This window comes from Lepidochelys kempii, chromosome 5 (assembly GCF_965140285.1).
Source record: "Lepidochelys kempii isolate rLepKem1 chromosome 5, rLepKem1.hap1, whole genome shotgun sequence".
Taxonomy (NCBI): domain Eukaryota; kingdom Metazoa; phylum Chordata; order Testudines; family Cheloniidae; genus Lepidochelys; species Lepidochelys kempii.
In genome coordinates, this window is record NC_136384.1 from 90,323,880 (window position 1) to 90,346,376 (window position 22,497).

The 22,497-nt window shown below is 40.3% G+C and overlaps 1 protein-coding gene across 9 annotated transcripts in view; it reads right to left on the bottom strand.

Moving 5' to 3' along the window:
- Nucleotides 1–22,497, bottom strand: part of DAPK1 (death associated protein kinase 1) — a 123,559-nt gene that overhangs the window by 43,689 nt on the left and 57,373 nt on the right. For 8 of the 9 annotated variants that reach the window (XR_012159054.2, XM_073344991.1, XM_073344992.2 and 5 more), the window contains 8 exons: nt 11,413–11,551; nt 9,750–9,879; nt 9,400–9,448; nt 9,278–9,304; nt 8,625–8,777; nt 8,430–8,475; nt 4,184–4,273; nt 2,367–2,459 (listed from right to left, as the gene is read on the bottom strand). Coding sequence is in view for 8 of the 9 variants with exons in the window: in XM_073344991.1 (XP_073201092.1) it covers nt 2,367–2,459; nt 4,184–4,273; nt 8,430–8,475; nt 8,625–8,777; nt 9,278–9,304; nt 9,400–9,448; nt 9,750–9,879; nt 11,413–11,551 (727 nt within the window). In the remaining variant the exon portion in view is untranslated. The remainder of the gene's footprint in view (nt 1–2,366; nt 2,460–4,183; nt 4,274–8,429; nt 8,476–8,624; nt 8,778–9,277; nt 9,305–9,399; nt 9,449–9,749; nt 9,880–11,412; nt 11,552–22,497) is intronic. The other variant, XM_073344996.2, reaches the window with a different exon arrangement.

Genomic DNA, 22,497 nt, shown 5'->3' on the forward strand with positions numbered 1-22,497 from the left:
TTGCCCTTTCTGAATCATCCTGTTATTCTTGACTAATTCAGAAGGTCAAGCAGACCAGTCCAGTGGAGAACGGGAGGAACAATTGCTATGGTAATAAATCAGGGTGTTGCAAACACCACATTAGAGAATCATAAGCACATTTGTTCGCATTTCTATAACATTCTTCATCTTTAACTTCCTCACAAGTTATACAGACACACTGCTGATATGCAGCTGCTAGCTACACCTGAAGTTGGAATGCAGGAATCAGGTAGCACAACTAAACACATGATAGTAAGTAAGAAGGGTAATTTTGTGAAAGGACTCTAGGGCAAGCCTACCCTCTATGCCATTCCAGAGTACTCAGAATTGCCCTCCAGTGTCTTCAGTCATAGCAAGATAATAGACACGACACACAGCAAACACAATGTGTCATTCAAAAAAAATGTACTGACAAGAGTAGAACTCAACACATCTAGCTCGGATGAATGAAGGGGAATATTTCTACTGGTTGCTTTTGCTATCTTACTGCGCAGTTACACCCTGCCTAGCCCCATTATGCTAACTCCAATTGGAGCCACTTGGCCCTACCACTATCACTAATTAATAATGCACAAACAGGTGCACAGAAGTTCCCCCCCCCAACCCCACCAGTGAACAGCTGTGCTATGACTTGAAGCTCTAGAGCGGGGTGGGCAAACTATGGCCCGCGTGCCACATCTGGCCCTCCAGCTGATTTAATCCAGCCCTCGAGCTCCCACTGGGGAGCAGGGTCTGGGGCTTGCCTTCCCACACTCCAGCCAGCAATGGGGTTGGGGGTCGCGCCGTGCTCCATTTAGAGGTAGCCAGCGGGATTCACGTGCTGGGAACTGCAGGAAGCTGCAGGGGCGGTGCCTGTGGACAGGCCAGCGTGCGGAACCGCCTGGCCATGCCTCCACATAGGAGCCGGGGGGGGGGGGGGGGGGAAGAGGGGGGAAAAGGCCGACGACATGCTGCTGCTTCCGGGAGCTGCTTGAGGTACGTGCTGCCCGGATCCTGCACCCCTGAGCCCCTTCTGAGCCCCAATCCCCTGCCCTAGCCCAGAGCCCCTTCCTTCCTTCCCTCCCCCCCACCCCCCGAGTCCCAGCCCAGAGCCCCCTCCTGCACCCCCAACCCCTCATCCCCAGCCCCACCCCAGAGCCTGCACCCCCAACTGGAGCTCTCACCCCAACCCCCTGCCCAGAGCCTCCTCCTGCACCTTGAACTCCTCATTTCTGGCCCCACCCCCACTCCGAACCCTCACCCCCCACCATGTGCCCCAACCCCCTGCCCTAGCCTTGATCCCCCTCCTGCCCTGTGAACCCCTTGGTCCCAGCCTCGAGCACCCTCCTACATCCCAAATCCCTCATCTCCAGCCCCACCCCAGTGCCCGCACCTCCAGCTCTCTTTCCCCCCCCCGCACACCAATCTCCTGCCCAGAGCACCTGAACTCGTCATTTCTGGCACCCACCCCCCCAGAGCCTGCACCCCCAGCCAGAGCCCTCACGTCCTTCCTGCACTCCAACCCCAATTTCATGAGCATTCATGGCCCGCCATACAATTTCCATATCCAGATGTGGCCCTCGGGCCAAAAAGTTTGCCCATGCCTGCTCTAGAGTATGTATTTCATTCATTTTTCCATTCTATCTGCCTTAACACAAAGGGCATTCCATAACTCTATTAGTACAAGGGACAATTCTTCTTACACCTTGAAAACTAAGGAACCCTACAGATTTCTGTAGTGTCCTGACTGAGACCTACAGATCTCCTAACTGTAAGGCATGCTAAGCAATTGTGCCTTTACTGTGGTGAGCCCTCAGGTGCTCCTTAACACCCATCCCCCACCTTTACATCTGACTGCTTTACTTATTCAAATTTGGCTACTGCTTGCTCGTAATTATTTCCTTTCCCTCACATGTTTTCCTGAAACATTTACATTGTAGAAGCACCTACTTTTTAAAAAATTCCTTTTAAATATTCTAAGCTTTTTTACTAAAAAAAAATAAAAAAAAATGGTTTATAGCGTACAGTACCCTGAGCAACTCAACCTGCAAATGCTCAATACATCTGTTTTATAATTACTATGGTGTGAAAGTGTCTCATGAATCAAACTACAACAACATGATAAATAAATTTGAACCTCAAGTTATTGGACTCAATGCAGAAGTTAGTGAAGATCATTCTATAGTCTGTTATGCAGGAGGTCAGAATAAATGATCATAATGGACCCTTCTGGCCTAAAACTTCATGAATCTATCTCTTGCTATATCAGAAATAATATCCTATGTACACATTTTAAAATATTTCAGTATTCATGTTATATGTCAGAAAGTATTTAAAGCAGTAAACCAATAAAAATATATGCTTACCAGAGTATCATCACTCCTAGCAACACTCATGTTACTTCTGGATAAGAAGGATCTTGATAATCTTTGGCACAACGAAATTAAGCGTACTGATTGCTTTTTAAAAAGAAGAAGAGCTATTTTTACTTAAAATATCAAATAGAACATTTGTGATAGGAAGATACTTCTTTTAAAACAAACTTTATCATCACAGAAAAGGAAAATTGTGTTTTAAACACATAAAAGTGGAAAGAATTTTTGATATATCAGGTTTTTCACTGTGTATACTGTTTACTCATTGGGTTTCATCTGTACTGGTAATAAAACAGACTGTCTGTTTCAGTAGAACACCAATGGGTAGCAAACATTGGATTTAAACATTTTTCTATGCAAACAAAAAAAGTTACTTGTACTAAATTCCCCTTGCTCAGGCCATACATTTCATGAAAATACTTCTACGAATGGATTTTCTCATTTTAAAATGTGCACACATACACAATTTAATTTGGACCTAAATTACCTGATAGTGTTCCTTTAAATATTACATTATACAAAAGGATGAAGATGTCTACACACTGCTTCTTCTTAGACACCAGAGAAGACTGACATTTCTCATGCAATTTAAGCTTTACAAGCACACTTGATCCCACCTAAACCAGACATTGAATCTTGGCAAACAGATTCTGAGGCCAGATATTTAGTATTTTTTTCTATTGCTTAAGCTAGAGAGAAAAATCCTATTTCTTGACCTCTATCCCAAAGAAGGAACTTCTCTTTTATAATTCATGCATCCCATTGCTGACTCTCGCTTAACTCTGGTATCATGGTACATAGATTTCTTCTGCTACATCCCTTCCTTTCCTTGCTTCAAGTGCAGGTCTCTCAGAATGTGTGGTGAAGAAATGAAGTTCTCTCCTTTGCTGATTCTACTCCTTACACCTACCCATACTCTGTCAATTCCACACCCAGTTTCGGTTCAGAAGCGAGGCTCATGTAAGTCTTTCAAGGTGTAGAGCCTTAGACTGTAATCTTTGTGGGGCAGGAACTAAATTTTTGCTCCCCCCTCCCACTTTTGACCAACTCCAGTTGTTTCCTGTTCCTTTTTTTTTTTTTTTTTTAAAAAGACTAGCCTCTTTGCATATTTACACTGCCATGCACACCTATAACATTTTCCATGACATTAGAGTCATACAAATAAATACAATAAAATATAAATGCTTTTCAAATTGTAAATATGCACTCTTGTTATTTGACTGTCTTGATAATATATAAAAACAGAGGGATAGCCATGTTAGTCTGGATCTGTAAAAGCGGCGAAGAGTCCTGTGGCACCTTATAGACTAACAGACGTATTGGAGCATAAGCTTTCGTGGGTGAATTCCCACTTCGTCGGATACATGTATTCACCCACGAAAGCTTATGCTCCAATATGTCTGTTAGTCTATAAGGTGCCACAGGACTCTTTGCCGCTTATATAAAAACAGTTTATATAAAATGAATACAGCTCAATGCACAATAATTTAAGTATTTATACTCAGTTCAGTAATGAATAGAATTTCTCTTTAGCTTTTTATACTACATCCCCACAACCACAGCATCTAAGTGCCTACAAATGTACTCCAAGTCAACACAAGAAGCGGGTTCTCCTTCCTCTTCTCCCATACTGCAAATACTTTGATTGGTACGAAAATGTATTTTCTGTTTTTAATGAAGTTTCAGATTGTAAACTTCATCTGAGCAAAAAAGCAATACAATTAACAATATTTCACTTGTGTTTATCCTGAGAAGAGAATGACATTACATTCATCACCAGCTTTATGAAGACTTGCTAAATAACTTACTTTCCATTTTCTTCGTGCTGCAAACTTTTTGAATTTCTCCATATTTACTGCAGATGCTTTTCTGCTAAGGGCTTGTTGGGTATCCTTAGGCTATGAGGAAGAGAAGCACAAAAGCATATTTTTAAATATCCCCCAATTATGCTACTGCTTTCACAAAATCATCTTTCTGCTGTACAATTTTAACTCCAACTAAACAATTATCTGAGGTTGCAAAGACAGTAAAGTCCACAGTATTGTAGTAAAGTATACAAAAAGGCACCATTCTAATATGCAAGACCTAGCAGAGTGTGCAGTTAGTATACTTGAAGAAAGCAGTAGGCACTCCAGGAAGCCACACCTGTACAAATTTCATGTGTTCCAAAGAGTTAGGGTCTCTAATCATCCCTCTTTTTTCTTTAAGTTGTAGTTTAAAAAACTCCCAAAACCCGAAGTTCCACCTCATTGTGTTGTAAAGACAGTTTATGAATACAGTGCTGGCTAGAGGCATACACAAACAGTTGTACAATCTTATTCATACCAGAGAGGCATTAAATTGTCACCTCTAAACATTAATTACAAGTATCAGTATAGTTAACTATTTTGCTGCTGACTGCCTTAGCAGAAACATCCAGCTAATGAGTTTAGTCAGAGTAGCTGACTGCTCTATTAATTTGAAAGATCTTTCCAGAGTAACAAGGTAGCAAGTTTCAAAAGAAACTTAACTGTTTTGTAAACCATTTGATTTTTTTTAATCTTTAACCTAGGACTTCTATCTCTCGGGCAGAGACCCCTCCCCGATCCTGGTGTACCAGCAAAGACCTGTTTTCTGTAAGGATTTCCTGGTTGATTATAAATGCAGCCCAGGTTTTGTTCTGCTTTCAAGATAATCAATTTGGTATCCAACATCTCCCATTTCATTTCACTAGTTTACAAGTCAAAACCCAGCTACAACTGCAATGGGCTCCTATATGACGAGTTAATGTGCGGCAAGCTGGTGTGTGAATCTACAGCCCTCTTGCTGGGAGCACACTAAGTGGCAGTGTAGACCCTGCTGCCATGAACTAAAAGTTTCATAGTGTGCTTTAGGTCAACGTGTACTATCGAACTTTTAGTGTGTGGCAGCGGGGTCCACTGGCCACTTAGTGCACAGCAGGCTAATGCGCTGTAGATTTACACTTGAGTAGGCACTCAATACAGACAAGCTCTCAGAGCGAACACTGAGCACCAACCCTCAGATGAGTGCATCCTTGTATTAAGTCAGGGGTGGCCAACCTGAGCCTGAGAAGGAGCCAGCATTTATCAATGTACATTGCCACAGAGCTGCAGTAACAGGTCAGAAGCCCCCGATCCACTCCCCAACACCTCCTGCCCGCTGGCAGCCCCCACCAATCAGCACCTACTCTCCCCTCCCCCTGCAATCAGCTGTTTCACATGTGCAGAAGGCTATGGGGGGAGGAGCGAGGGCATGGCAGGTTCAGGGGAAGGGGCAAGGGCCTTGGGGGAAGGGGTGGAGTGGGGGCAGGGCTTGGGGCAGAGCAAGGGGATGAGCAGTGAGCACCCCCCAGCACATTAGAAAGTTAGCATCTATAGTTCCAACCCCAGAATCCGTGCCTAGGTAAGGAGCCGCATATTAACCTCTGAAAACCCACATGCGGCTCCGGAGCCACAGGTTGGCCACCCCTGCATTAAGTGATCTTGCATGCTCTGTGATTAGGAAGGCCCCAAATACCAGTGTACGATTTAGCTTAACAGGAAGATGTGGCTGGAGCTCATATGGAACAGGGGTACTAGATTGTTATATTTTTAAATAGGGGGCAAATGGTGGCAGGAGGACGAGATATCTAGAAAAATCAGGGTGTTCAGGCTATCAGACTAACTTCTTCTCTTGTGCCAGGAGCTGGAAAACGTGAACCAGAGTAACTACATTAATATAAAACTGCTTAAGTACAATTTCAATCAGCTTAAGTGTGTGTACATTTAGAGTTCCTATTAGTGTAACTAAACTGATTTAGTTACTCTATCTCAAACAGGGTGACATTTTTCAGCAGTTTTTTGCCACATAATGCAGATTTGGGTTGACAAAGCCATTTTGCAAATTCATATTGATTTTGGCTGTTTTGGTCAAAACTTTTTCAGAAATCTCAAACTGAAATGTTTCAGTTTTTTGGGTTATAGTCCCCAAAGAGACTTAACTGCCACTCACAGAACTGTGGTGGTATGGAGGTGGCCACCTTATACCCAATATCCCAGTGGTTGGAGCACTCACCGGCTCTTTTGGAGGTTTGAATCCCCACTCTGAAGCAGGGATTTGAACCAAGGACTCCCTACTCCCAGGTGAGTGCACTAACACCTGAACTATAGTGTATTCTGGGTTGTCTGTCTCACAATCTCTCCTGGTGAAGCTGTTTCACATTAAATAAACAATTAAGTGTTTCTTTGGGGCAGGGGGAGAGAATGACTCTGTAGTCTGGTAGTTAGGGCCCTCAGCTGGGAGACACCCATATTCCAGTTCCTGGTCCAATGAATACGTAATAATTTATACAAAGTGGAATATCTTTTAATAGGAGATACTGAGAGACACCCTCCCCCCAACAGTTAATACTTTAGTGATTAGGGCACTCACCTGGGATGGGTGAGACCTGAGCTCAAGTCCCTGCACCAGAGTGGGGATTCAAACCCGCATCTTCCACATCCTAGGTATAAAGGAGGCAACACCACCACCTTGCTTTTGTGAATGTCCTTTTGTGAATCTAGCCCTTTACTGCCAACATTCCTTTGCTTTATTAAATAAAAGGGGTCAAATGCCCAAAATGGAAACAAAATGTTTAGTTTCAGGTTGAACAAAACATTTTGTTCAATCCCAAACTATTTTGTTTTGAAACTGCCAGGGACCGGAAAAAAAATGGTTATTAGCACAGCTCTAACTCTAGAGCAAAAAAATCAGTACTAAACCAACTATTGAAGGGTAGTTATACTGTGAAGAGACTTTGTAAGAACATCTCAGAGAAGTTCCATGATTCTGGTTCAATGATTTGCAGATGAAATGCATATAGTTAACAAGCAGAGATTTTTTTCCCCTCCCCTGTCAGCCTTGCAAACTCAACCAAGTACCTTGAGAACCAAGCTGCTTCTTGTACATCATCATGACCCACCATAAAAGTTCTGCAAGCCAGAATATGTTCTTAGTGACATTTCCATCACTCCACTGCTTTTACTGGCTTTGCATAGGTATAAACTGACTGGAACTTAATGCATTATTATTGATTGTGCATAAAAAGGAACAGAATCCAGCTGACTTCCAGTTAGGAGTGCTGGCTCTGCAGGGCTAATAGCAGTATGCACTTATTTTGTCCCTCTTCATTTAATTCACAAAGGGAAGTAGACAGGACGGAATTTATGCAGGGAACAGATCTAGTGAACAAAGTGCAATTTTTACTCAAACTTCAGAGCACAACTGCATTTTAATAAGATCTAACAGATTATTATACAGCAGTGTGCTGGATGAGGCTCCCAGGAGTTCCTTGTTGAAATTATGTCACCAGTGAATGTTGGGATGATTGATGAAGTTAGGTCCTCTCTGGATACTGCTAAATCAAGTCTTCCAGAGATGACAAGTGGCAGGGGAAGGAACAATTTTATTTTAATTTTTCAAAACCACACTCTTAGAAATGGGCCAGATTGCACCAAGTGGCCTGTATGATCAAAAAAGGCCAGATGCCCTATTCTCCCCCTTGTAACCTAGATCTCTCTCTCTCCTGTGGAAAAGATGACACTATATCTTAGAAAACCCTACTCAAGCCAAGTATTAATTGGGAAAGAAGTGGATCAGTCCCAGCAGTTCTCTTCTCAGACCAATTAGGGAGTGAGGAAGAGACATGGCTCTCCTTAGCTCAGTCATCATTTAGCCACACTTAAATAGAGATTTGAAAAGGTTAGGAAGAGGGAGAAACTGGATTTGATTCAGAAAATGTATCTTTGTTGGTACACTCTTTCCTGAACATTTGTCTCTCCCTGACCAAACAAAACTATCATCTGAATAATGGGCTACAGTACTTGCCCATAACTACCATGTACTGAACATAACTTAATTAAGTCTATAGCCAATACGCAGCATCCTTCCATTTAGCTTTGCAAACAGCAATATTTATTAAGTGGGAACACCACTTTATGCTTTCTAGTTTTCATGAAGTAGTTGAATAAGCATAGGTATGCATACCAGAGAATGATAAACAAAAGAGAATATAAAGTGATTTCCTTATACACTAACCTTGATCCAGGGATGCTGCAAGCTATCCAGAATTGTCATTCTTTTCCTTTAAATGGGAGAAAAAAAATACTCCTATTACTTTGTTGACTCTAGCAGATCATATTTAACTAATGAGCACAGATACAGAATACAAATTGAACCAGGATATGTAATTCAGGATACCACAGCAGAAACACAGGAACAGAAGTAACTCACTTTGGATCCTTAACTAGAAGTCTTCTTATAAAATCTTTAGCTAGGGCACTGGTATTACTGAAGAATTCTTCCTCAAAGTCATAATTCACAGCAGATACGTTTGCTAATGTTTCTTGTTTTGTTTCTCCAAGAAATGGTGATGCACCACTTAGGCTGTTAAAAGTAAGATTGGACACAGTATATATTATATGCTACATGCCATTTCATCCCTGCAAGATCTGACAAGGAAGTGCAAAAAAAAAAAAAAAAAGAAAAAAAAGAGGCTTTCTGCTTTTAGAGTTCAGACGTATCTTAAAGATGATAATCTTACAAAGACAAAAGCTGTGATTTAACTTCAGAGAAATTAAAATTAATGTCACTTTGGAACACTGCCTAATCATCTAAACAAGGCTTCCATCCCACTGTCTCAGCATTGACTCTTAGCTATTCTTTTAACAATTATGCTATAGCTTTTTTTATTATTCAACTTCAATTAGGTAAAAATCATGTAGAATCAATGCAGTTTAGTTAAGTGGCCATATGCTATGTATATGTCTTATTGACATCAAAAATACACCAAACAATTGAAAGCCAAGAGGACAGAATCAGAACATAATGTTAGAACAAAAAAATTAAATGTTCCCAAAGAATGATTTATGGATTTTGATACTTACAGAATGTAAGTTATTACACCGATGCTCCTGGAGAGAGAGAGAGAGAGAGAGGGAAAGAGTCAGAACAATAATATAATATATAATAATGACAACTACCATCTCAGAATGGTTCATTAACTTACCACATATCTGCCTCAAGACCAAGGGGTTCGTAGTTTACTATTTCAGGAGCTAAGAGAGAATGAATAGTATGTGAAGTACATAAGCAAACAAAGATGCAAACAGCAGTTTTATTTAATTCTGACACCTTAAAAACACTGATTTATAACCTGCAATGTCATTATAACAGAAAATCTTTTACAATGATACAACCAAGTTACTGCTAAGAAATATGGTGTACTTTACAAAATCTCAAAATGTCATTTACTGCACACAAATTCTGTAAATCATAGCTAAGTTGAGACATGCCATATGCACGATTTCATAGGCTTAAGGAAAAGAAAACAATATATAAGGCATAATCTGTACTCACCAACAAACTCTGGTGTTCCAAAGATATTTTTAAACTCATTTCCAAAGTCAATTTTGTGTGATAAGCCAAAGTCAATAATCTTGATGCGGGGCTTTGGTACATTTCTATCCAGCAGCATTATGTTTTCAGGCTTTCAAAACAAAAACCAACAAACAAAAAAGATTTCATAATATGCACAGGCTACAAGGCTACTAATGTGCTCGTTAGTTAAATATGTGTTTCAGTCTCTTGGCCTTGTCTTAAAAATATACGTGTTCCCTAGAGAAGCCACATTAGTTAAAACATGCTAATCCAAGTTAAAATCCTAAAGTGAAACCCTGGCTCCATTAAAGTCAATGGCAAAATGCTCATTGATTTCTGTGGTGACAGGATTTTACCTTTAGTGTAGACACTGCAGTTGTAGGTTAAACAAGTGTTAGCTGGCTGAGGTAAACCCTTGGCTCTCCTCTACCTGGGACAGCTAACATGTTAAAACTACAACTTCCTCTGATATACTAGTATTTTAACATGTGTTAGCTAGCACATGTTAAAAATTCACCTTTGTTTCCATAGTGTAGACATGGCCATTATCTTCAGGAGGACTTCAGCACCTCTTTAAATACCTTCCTTGAATTGAGATGCCTTCCTGATTTGGGGCCTATATACCTCCACAATCCAAAATCAAGAAGAAATATCAAAATGCTCAACACTTGAAAATATTGATGACTACGAAAAGAAAAAGCTAGTAAAATGATATTAAAAAGAATTCAACATATTAATGGAGTTCACATATGCAAAAATACATAGTCATTTCTCACATAATATTGCTTTTCTCTTTTCACTGACAGATTGATCTGAAACAGTCTTTTCACTTTTTGGAAATTGCTACTTGCTTCACAACCATCCCTGACAGTAAATAATTTTGTTGTCTTGTTTCAGTTTAAGGAAATGCAGATCTTCTGAGTGAGCATTAGATGCATGGAATGCAAACAGACAGAAGAATTTTCCAGTTCAGAATGTTGCATCAAAATTAGAGTAGGGTAAAAATTTTTGTCGGAAACTTTTTGGGGGGGGGGGGGGGGGCAAAAATACAAATTTGACATAAAAATTTTTGCAAATGTGTGTTGGTTTTGCCAAATTGTTCATGTAGAAAAAACACAATTTTTGGGAAAAAAAAGTCAAAGCATTTCGTGTCAACGTTTTTTTATTTGAAATGACCTATTTTGAAATTTCCTTAAATTTTATTTTAAAATAGTAAAAAATTGCTTGAAATTTAAATGAGATGTTTTCTTTGACCTCAAATTATTTGTTCTTCTGATTTTTCAAAATTGCCAGTGAACTGAAAAATTGATTATTTACACAGCTCTAATCAAGGCCACATCCACACTACATACAATTCCTAACCTGACATAGGTTTCAAGATCATTCTTGAAAACCGTTTCCAGGATATTGTTTTGTTGGTAAGTCCCAGTCTGTGTAAATGCGGGAAAAGCATTTTTTGATTTTTAAATTAAAGACGGTTGGAAACCATTACTTTTCAGCTGAGTTCTCTCCCTTATCTACATAGGCTGGCAACCACATTTTCAAGATGTGATCTGTATTACAACTGGAGATTTTTTTTGGTAGCGTAATTGGGACTTTAAGGGGGTTGCTTACAGTACCCCAAATTATCTGTCCAACATACCTTGAGATCAAAATGGGCAATTTGCAGAGAGTGGAGATAGTAAACACCATTAAGGATTTGTTTGAGAAATTCTGTGGCCTCCTCCTCAGTCAGAGATTCCTTTTCAGCTAAAAAATCAAAGAGCTCTCCACCTGCAACGCTGAGAGAAGAGGTGCGGGGGTTATTGGCAAGAACATTTTAACTTATTGATTTTTGTAGTTTAACTGTTCTCACAGCCATCTTATAAAGCATCCAGCAGCTCTTAATGACATTCATATCAAAACAGAACACGACAATTTACATAATTTAATACCTACAAAATCAGTAAGACTTTTTTCCCCTCCTCTTGAGAATACAGTGGAGAGATTTTAACAAGAATTTGTGCTGGCTTATATAGCTTAAATTAGAATACTCCATACATGTGTACCCATCTTCACAGAAGTCAAAATTCAATGTTAAGTTAAGGAAATATATCTGAACACATGTAACTGCTGGAATAGATAGAAAACTAAACTATGTTTTAACATACACTAGCAGCAAAATGCTATGGACAATAATAGATGGTTTTTAGGATTAGAAGGAATCAAGATCAGGGTTTATTCAATCTGCAGTTAGCAGCAGCCCCAACATGCTTTATTTGTGCTCAGAGCATTCCAAAACACATTCCAATCCTTGATTTAATCTAGTGCCTTAATCATTCATACTAAAACTGAACTCAAAACGTGCCAAGTACTTTCTACAGAGGAAGACAGAGTTCCTGTCCTCAAGGGCATACCATCTGAAGTGAGAGTTTTAGGTATGTCAACAGAAAGACGACAAAGGTCAGAAAGGATGTGTAGGAAACCGCAGCAAGATTTGGACACAGCTTGGATATGAGAGAAGAGGGAAAGTAAGGAGTTGAAGATAATCCTCTTGTCATTTGAGGTAGGAGCCTGATCAACATGGATTGATGGTGATGTGCTCAGTGACTGAGAAGGGGGAGGCAAGATAAGGTCTTGAATTCTGTTTTTTTTTTTAACCTATTAATGTATCTGAACACCATATTAAAAAAGTCTCCAAATTTCTCTCAGTTGGGGGATTCAAACTGAGACCATTGGTTGATTTGGTCACCTCTTGAATCTTAAAAATCATGTCATTAGAAATATACTGGAACCCTCAAAAGTTCTTTTATTTTTCACTTCTTTGCATAGTGATTTTCAACAGTCTGAAATTCAAAATTACAGCTTAAGGACAATATTTGAGATGCACAGAAGCATTGGTATTAATTCTGTCCACTAGCGTGATCTTAAAATTTGATCAAGATTTGAAGTTTTGATAATTAAAAATAGGATTCATATACAACAATAGCTTTATAATCAGTGTAAGTTTTTGAAAATACATTTGACTTGCTCTACGAGGTCTCTAAGGTGCCACAAGTACTCCTTTTCTTTCTACTAGGTCTATTTTTATGAGACAACTTTCAGCATTGTAATGGAAATTTCATATAAAGTGTATCTTAATGAGTTCTTACTGCTTGGATCAAGATGGGTGGAAAACAAGTCTTTTTTTAAGTGACATTTTCTTCCCAATAATAATGATAATAATAAAGAATAAAGGAAACTATAATAATTAAATAAAAAATTAAAGACTATAAGGGAAGGTGATCAGGTTTAACTCCCTTTGTTAGTACAGTAGTATAAAAATGAAATACCTACAAATTAAACACGGCTCATTATTTTGCCCGTCAGTTGAGAAGACCTTACAAGCATGCGTGCACACAGATACACGAACACACACTCACTCTCTGTCAGCTATTTATTGAATATTTCAGAGATTCCCCTAAGATATGGTCCATAATCTACAGCCCACAGCTCTTTCTGGTGGTCCAGGGAAAGGTGGCTGATCACATGCTGCTGGCTTTCCTCCTCATCTAGCGTTACTGATTTGTACTAAGAGATCGCTAAAAATATATAAGCTAATTTCCTAATAATATTTGTCAATGTGAGTGTTTCTTGTAGTTGCCACAGGGATAAGAGAGTAATGAGGAATGGAAAGGGAGACATTCACGAGACAATCTCTCTTACAGGCTAGATCAGGGGTTCTCAAACTTCATTGCACCGCGATCCCCTTCTGACAACAAAAATTACTACATGACCCCAGGAGGAGGGGCCAAAGCCTGAGCTGCACCACGCTGAGCTGGGGGGGCCAAAGCTGAGGCCTAAAGGCTTCAGCCCCAGGCAGGGGGCTGGTAACCTGAACCCCACCACCCAGTACTGAAGCCTCAGGCTTCAGCTTTGACCACAGGTGGTAGGGTTTGGGCCTCAGCAAGTCTAAGCCAGCCCTGGTGACCTCATTAAAACAGGGTCCCAACCCACAGTTTGAGAACCGCTAGGCTAGACCATATCTTTAGAGAGAGTGTTTAAGGACCCCTGGGCTATTTTCACATACCTTCCTTGAGTAATAGGCACCGGTGGGTGCTCTGGAGCTCAAGCATCCATGGAAAAAAAACCAGGAGGTGCTCAGCACCCACCAGCCACAGTGGTTCCTCTCCAGGGCTTACGGCCCAATCAGCTGTTTGGCGGAGGGCTGCTGGGAGGCACTTGGCGGAGGGGGCGGAGAGAAGGGAGTCATGGGCGGATAGGCCTTGGGGAGGGAGCAGGGGTGGGAGAGGCGGGAAGGAGCCTTCCAGTATGGGCAGACAGACATGCACTTTGAGCTAGCAAGCTAAATCAGTGGCACGTCTGCAACAGCACGGGCTTGGGCCTAGCCACCTGAGTACAATCCCGTTCCAAGCCCCTGGGTATAGAGTCAGGTGGCTAGCCTGGGCCACTGCAGCCACACTGCTATTTTTAGCGTGCTAGCTTAAGCACAGCTAGCATGTGTCTGTCTACTCACGCTAAGAAGTGCCCTCCCAGCTGTAGTGGAGATGTACCCATAGGCTTCTATCATAAACACGAGGGAAATATTTAGGAACACACTAACAACTTCCACCAATGTTTGCTTGCATTGGAGTGCCACTTGGTCTCCTCTACAGTCTCATCTTTAAAAGGTGAAACTAAACAGCGTCAATTCCCATGGCAATTCTTCAGCACGCGGCCCCAACCCAGTAAAGCACTTATGTACGTGCTTAACTTCAAGCACGTGAGTAGTCACAATGAAGTCAGGAGGCGGAGGGCAACACAGCACACCATCACCTAAAACTGACCTCCCCACTTCCTCTTTCAGATTCCTTACAAATCAAGCTGGTTAGTTTTAGCTTCATTACGATGCCCTAGCATGCACCATGTTGAGCTGAAGCCAGTTGACGTGATTTAGGAGAACTGAAAGGTAAATAAAAAGGGTTTGCTTTGACGTTGCAATGTGATTAATGTCCCTATTAGCCTCACTAACCTGGACCGTTCAGCACATTTTACTCAAGCAGATGGAATTTTAAGATTTTATTTTTAGTTCACCTGTAAGTAAGAAGAATTGCTGTAAGTATCCACAGAGGTTCATGAAGCTAGAGCTCAGCAGCGTGACAGTAACCAGTGACTGGATAAAAATTGCTTCCTGAAGGTAGTACAGATAATTTATCAGGCACTGTATTTTGGTCTTTTTATACAGACTCTCAGAGTTCTGTATACAGTATTTACATAATGCCTGCAATATATTCTCTGCTCATTTTCTCTTTTTTCCTAGCTGCTGATTGAAGTTACTGGATAAATTCAGAGTTGCTCATTTGTACGCTAACAACTCCGATTAGCAGAATGTGTGTGACTGCTATCCACAGACTCTACACAATGACAATTCAGATTAACAGGGTAACTAAATTAAATTCAAGTCACATCTAATTTCCATTACTGTTAAAATAAACTTCAAAATCTTCTCACCTTTATAGTCACCCTAACACAATGACTTTCCTTGAAGCACTATACTTTTCTTCATTCCTACATAAAACCTTTTAGTTTACACATAATACAAGAATATGCAGAGCATATTATGAAAGCAGAACACATTAGGTGCAGTTATATATTTCTATGAATTCCTGTAATGCAGTGTTTTGTATTATATTATATCCAAGCACCAAACCATTTTTATATTAACCCTGCATTCTAGAATGTTTTGTGCAACCATTTTCACATGTTCATAGCAAAGTCAACATCTACTTCTTCCTTTGGGTTTTCCCACAATTTGTGTGAATAAAATTAGTTAACAATAACTGGGCTATTACAAAAGATATTTCTATAAACATTTATTGGTACAAGCATTGCCTGACCTTCCAACAGAATATTAAAAGTGAATTGTACAGATGTGTTTACATCAGGCAGGTTCTCCCTGTGGGAAAGGAATTGTATTGCATCTCTGGAGAACAAATAACTATGGATAATGTTTTTACAAGTTATCAGGCCTCCTTAACTATGATATGGGACTAATCACCAGCTCCCACAGGATATCATTATGGATCCTAAACATGGAGCTTGGAACCAATTAACTTTCAAAACTAGTGGCATCAACTCCTAATGTCTAAGCCATGTGCCATGCTGCTCATACTCCAAAATGAATTACATAATTAAAAGGTTTCAGAGTAGCAGCCGTGTTAGTCTGTATTTGCAAAAAGAAAAGGAGTACTTGTGGCACCTTAGAGACAAACAAATTTATTAGAGCATAAGCTTTCATGAGCTACAGCTCACTTCACTGGATATCCGATGAAGTGAGCTGTAGCTCACGAAAGCTTATGCTCTAATAAATGTGCTCGTCTCTAAGGTGCCACAAGTACTCCTTTTCTTATAATTAAAAGGATCATCTGAGGATTTATGGTATGATGAAAAATAAACGTATTTGAAGAAACTTTAATTTTAAGCCCAATAGGTTTAAAAACAATCAAAGCTGCTTAGAATTGGAAATGGGGAGTGAATCAGGAAAGTTAGAAAAAATTCTTAAGCTGTTTGGGGCATTTTTTCAGGAGACTCAATTTCATAATTTTTCTGGAATCGTACCAATCTGGGGATACGCCAGTGTTAGAAAAAGAGTTCTGACCCAACAGATTTCCTTAGCTTGTTCCGTCGGCCTGTCTGATAGCAAAAATGTTTCTTCTAGGCTGTCCACAGTTGGAGAAGTCTCAGGTAACTCCTTGTTTCATTTTAGAATGGAAATCTTCATCCCAACACTATGACAAAATATCTCGACCTCTGCTTTATTGTACCTTCTAGATTCCTACACTGACTATTTCAGAGCAACCTTCTTGCGCTGTGCTGTTGTCAAGACAAAAAGCCCCTTCCTTTGATGAAAAAGAGATTAATGATGGACAGAAAGTAAAAAGGTTACAGTTTAAACAACATTTTGAAGAAACATGGGAATTCATTGTTTTTGTTAAGTAACACAGCAATTCCATTATAAAGTAGAACTGGTCCCTATTCTTGTGTTCAGCTTCCAAAAGCGATTAAGCGAGCTTGACTATTTGTGTCCTACAAATATTTATTTACACACATACACACACTCCAACTAATAAGGTTGTTACTTAACAGCAACTACTTACACCACCAAACAGCCCAGGTCCCAAAAAACACACCTAAACTGCACATTGGTGTTACCAATGGCTGTCGTCACACTCCCTCGTACCAGGTGTGCGAACGTAAATGCTGGTCAAAAACTCCAGATGCTTCCATAACCTACAAACATTAACTCATAATAGGTATGCAAGAGTTCTAAGGGGAGAGTTCATCACTACCATTTTCATTCTTTCAAAATTAGATACAAAGCCACTCAAGAGCACTCTCTGCCTTAATAAAAACCTCATGGTGAAACAATTAAAGGCAGCCGACAGTTACAGCCACCATGACTTTTTTTTTAAGCTTCATCTAAGGCCAAGACAAGACCAGTACCATGAAGTTTCAGAGAGTCTGAAGAACTGGATGAGCTAGGTGAACTTCAGGCTGCTGGCTGTAAGCTAATTCCTTACCTCTCATGATTAGTAAGATGAAACAGGAATATAACGGGTCCACTACTAGTTGAGACTGCTAACTCAAGTAAGCAGTTACTGAAATCATCAGCATTCCTGAACATTGCATTTTTGATCCTCCACTTTTTAGGATAAGTAACTGAAATAATGGTAAGAAGGTGACAACTTTCTCTCTGTTCAAGAGGAAGAGTTTTATATGAAATCAGAAGTGCACGTATATGTAAAAAAGTAGCTGTCGCTAAAATGTCTGAAGTCATCTTATTCCCCACCATAAGAAATTATTTCTCTCTCTCATCTTTAAAATAAATGTTCATACTTCAGATTTTTCGTTTCATCCTATTCAAGTTTGAAATTTGCTATAAAAACATCTTGGGGCTAACTTAATATTTTTTACTTGGAAACCACCTAAGAGATGTTCTCCCCAACATCAGAGGGCAAAACATTTCTGCAGAAAAAGAGGTAGGAATGCATTATTTTATCCCTAACATTGCAGTGAAAGAGTCCTTGCCCCCAAAGAGCTTCCAATCTGAATGGAGAAATCAGATAGTGTGGGAAGGAAAACAGAGGCACCGACAAACAAAGTGATGGATCCAAGGTCAGTGGAGAGGTGTCCAGGTAGCAGTAGCAGCAGAATGTGCTTGTGACAGAGCAGAACCATTCTTCTGCTGTGTTTTCTGCATTTTGCAGAGCCTGGAGCTATCCTATCCTCTTAACATCCAGAGTTGCTGGAAGTAGCCAAGTTCTACTAAGGAACAACAGAAACTAGCAAGTGAGGTGCAGCGGCTGGGGAGGAAGAGAACTGGACACAAAACTGTGAGCAGAAACTGGCTTAGCTACCAGAGTGACAGGGAAAGAACGGCAGGCAGTTAACATTAGATTAGAAGAGGAGGAGGATAGTTTCAGTTCATGAGTCAAACACAGGTATTTCTTGTAAGATTAATGGATGACGGGCCAGAGACCAGAAATTGTAATACTCTTGAGAAAACGTTTGCAGTCAATCATGAAAACTGATCCAAAAGGTTAAAAAAATTGAACAGGATGACAGAATGAAATGAAATATCGCAGATTGGAAGATCCTCGAAGAGATTTCCGATGTTGGTGAACATAGGTGCTGGAACTGCAGCACCCCTGGGCTTGAAGTGGTTTCCATTATATACATGATTTACAGTTTGGTTCAATGGCTCTCAGCACCCACACTATAAAAATAGTTCCAGCACCCCTATTAGTGAATAAGAACTAAATCTGGTACTGAAAAACATTTGCTTCAGAAGGTTTCTGCAATACTATCTTGGAATTTTTATCCAGGTCAGCTTCATGATATGAAAATCAAGAATAGTCTATCCAAGGCTGACAGAAATGTATGTTCAAAACAAGGTTTTGGGAGGACAATGCCCATATATTTCTCTCGAGAAAATATAGCACTATCATGAATATATAGATTTTATTTAATCTTTAGCTAACATACAACTGTAATGAGAGGATGGAATGCTGGAATTAGCCCCTCTGTAGTCTATTGGCCATGGTAAAGAAATAGCTGATGAACAGTGCACAAGAATTATTTTAAAAGGGTACATCCTATTTCTAAAGGAGTTTGCATGCAATATTGCAATCCATTTGGTGAACCAAGAGGTGAAAATCAAAGTTAACAGGCATCAGAAAGGCCTCCTTGAGAATGCATGTTAACAGTTATTGACAGCAACTAAAAAGATGTCTGTACTGACATGCCTCCAGTGGATACTCACGTTACATAAAGAATACAAATCAGAAATACTGATTTGCTGAAGTGCAGTGACGAGGCAATATTTGCTGACTAATTTGAATTAGTGTTTCAGCTACTAAGAGATTGCAGCTAAACAAAAAACTCTGCAGAAGTTATGGGCAGTGTTTTGTGGCTTCTTTTTTGATTAAGGAGTTATCTGTGTGAAAAGTAAAAACAGAAGATCACTTTAAAAAATGTTGGCATTAGACATAACTTTACGGTGTCAATACAGACATTAAATAGTTTTTGTAAGATTACACCGGATATACAGTATTCTGGCTCATCCCACAGCAATAGCTGAATATTGGTGTAAAATGAAAAGAATCATAGAATATCAGGGTTGGAAGGGACCTCAGGAGGTCATCTAGTCCAAACCCCTGCCCAAAGCAGGACAATCCCCAACTGTCATCCCAGGCCTGACCTTTGTCAAGCCTGACCTTAAAAACCTCTAAAGAAGGAGATTCCACCACCTCCCTAGGTAACGCATTCCAGTGCTTCACTACCCTCCTAGTGAAAAAGTTTTTTCGAATATCCAACCTAAACCTCCCCCACTTCAACTTTAGACCATTACTCCTTGTTCTGTCATCTGCTACCCCTGAGAACAGTCTAGATCCATCCTCTTTGGAACCCCCTTTCAGGTAGTTGAAAGCAGCTTTCAAATCCCCCCCTCAGTCTTCTCTTCCGCAGACTAAACAATCCCAGTTCCCTCAGCCTCTCCTCATAAGTCATGTACACGTTCCAGTCCTCTAATCATTTTTGTTGCCCTCTGCTGGACGCTTTCCAATTTTTTCACATCCTTCTTGTAGTGTGGGGCCCAAAATTGGACACAGTACTCCAGATGAGGCCTCACCAATGTCAAATAGAGGGGAATGATCACGTCCCTCGATCTGCTGGCAATGCCCCTACTTATACAACCCAAAATGCCAACTGGCCTTCTTGGCAACAAGGGCACACTGTTGACTCAATGATTTCTGGAAGGTGAATTTATATGCAGAGAGAAAACATAGTCAAACTGCCTAATAATGGGTAAAAGCTACCTCAGGATGGATAGACACAGGACAGAAGGCAAGTTTCAGTTTTGTTACTGGACTAGTTGTTTAAGCATAAACAATGTTAAAGGAGTATGTCCCTAAGAATAGGAATATCAAAACATTAAAGATGCACTTACATACAAGAGTACACTCCCGTTTATCCAAATCTTTCAGACAACCGGGTGTTCAGATAAACAGTCACGTTATTAATATAGGGCTACATGTGGGACTATAAACTGCCTCTACTCACAGTCAGAGCGCTTTTAGAGTTGGCACTAAACTGATCCGCACCTCCAGCGCTCCCTTTAGCTGCTTCCGTTATGCTGCACTGACTTAACCTTTGTCTTCTGTGACTTAGTCCTCTGCCCAGGACACTTCTCCAGTCTTGTCCCTTTCCAGGGTACCAAGTATCCAATGAAATACCAACTTTGCCGTCAGTTCTACCGCAGGACTTCTCCCACAAGAGCTTATCTCCTTCTCCAGAACTTCCCTCACAAAAGCCTGTCTTGCTCCCTGTCATTTTCTCTTTGCAGGAGAGTACTGCCTTCTCTGCAGTCTCTACCCACAATGGAGTTCCCTCAGGAGCTTTACAAACCCAGGGTGTCTAATGGCTCATCATCTACCTCTCCCCTTTCTGGCCAGGAATGAAGCAGTCAATCACCCCACAGGTAGAGCGTCTCTCTAATTGGGTTCCCCCCCTTCTTCTGCAGGTGATGGGGGTTCATCCCATCACAGGTACACAATATGGATTTTGATAACTAGGATTTTCGACTAACTGGAATTATGCTGTATTTAAAAGTCTTTCCAGCATGACATTAAAAAATTCCATCTATTTACATTATAAATTGTTTTTCACAATATCTTCGTGTTATGGCTAATTACTAAAGCTTGCTCTCACAGCAATTGCTATATTCAATTATTAAAGGGATTACTATCACTTTATCTTCTCTGTTTTATTCCTGTAATTACACAATTATATGTACTTTGTGATATTAAAATGAATTCAATGTCAGACAGCTTTCTGAACCAGCAAGGCCAAATAGTAATTTCTAAGGAGGGAAGTGAAAAAACTTTCAATTGAAACAATAAGGGGCTTTCTATGTAAGCAAAATATAATTAACTAAGTTGAGGGCTGGCTAGTTCCCTGAGTCCAACACTATCAGTCTTATAACATTCTTCTGCGTGGTCAATAGTTTTTTTCCTAAGAAGTAAGAGCGCTCCCAGCAAGCCCACCACCCCCATTATCTCCTCCTCCTCCTGTGAGGTTTTGCTCACAGGCTTGCAATGCAAGTACTGATCTGACCTCACCCTGCTTAGACGACAAGGCTGAATGAGATCAAAATATGGAAGAAGGTAATTTTAAGGATAATGAAGGTTATATTACATATATATTATATAGATAGAAAAATTATCTTTTTAGATCTGATGTTAAATTTTTATGTAATTACATGAGTTTTCTGAAACATTACTTAAGTGTATTAATATAAAAAATTAAACTATAAACAAAAGCAATAGTGAATTTTGAGCCCTTATACAGTCTGTTATAATCCTATTAATAAAATAAGGACTTGTAATGGCTAGCTACTACATACAAAAAACAAATGACTCCACACTGAAAATATCCTAGGAATTGAGAGAAGCAAAACAAACTAGATTTTGCATACACACTTGCAAGCCTTCGGTCTTGCACTAGCAGGTTGGACATTTAAACTCCGAGTGTAAACAAATGAGTCTGTCAAACTATTTATGTTGAGTAGAGCTTAGCAATTACTCAGGGGAGGAATCAAAGTTGTCATAAATTCCAAAGAGTATAAAGTATAATGATATGGAAGTGAGTGGCCTTAGTTAATGCTAAAGTCCTTTTGTTAAACATGTTGCTCAGACATGTGAGAAGAGGACTTTAGCATCAATTAACACTGCTCAATGGAATACTGGACACATTTATACTCCAGTATGACTTTTATCCTTGGCACCACGTAGCACTATTTCCATGCACAAAGCACTAGTTCCCAACCTTTCAGGGCTCAGGACTCATTTGTACATATTGATGGCCTGTCATGGCCCAATAAATGGGCTAGGGAGAGGGTTGAGAGCACCTAGAGAGGAGAAGACCCTGGAGGGGAGGTAACAGAGTCCATCCTGCACTTAGCCTGTAGTGGTGGCTCCTGTTCCACGGGGCTGACTTGGTGACCTGGTGTACAGGGTTGCAGTGCTGCTCAGTTTTGGCCCAGGCCCCCTGATGAGAGATTGGGGGCCAAATTTATGAGAATGGTGTTGCACCATGATGCATGAGGTTGCAGTATCACTCATTCAAATTTGGCCTGGCTGGCTCTCCACTATCATGGACGGGTGGCTGGGCCAAATCTGAGCAGCGCTGTGAGCCCATGCACCAGGCAGGT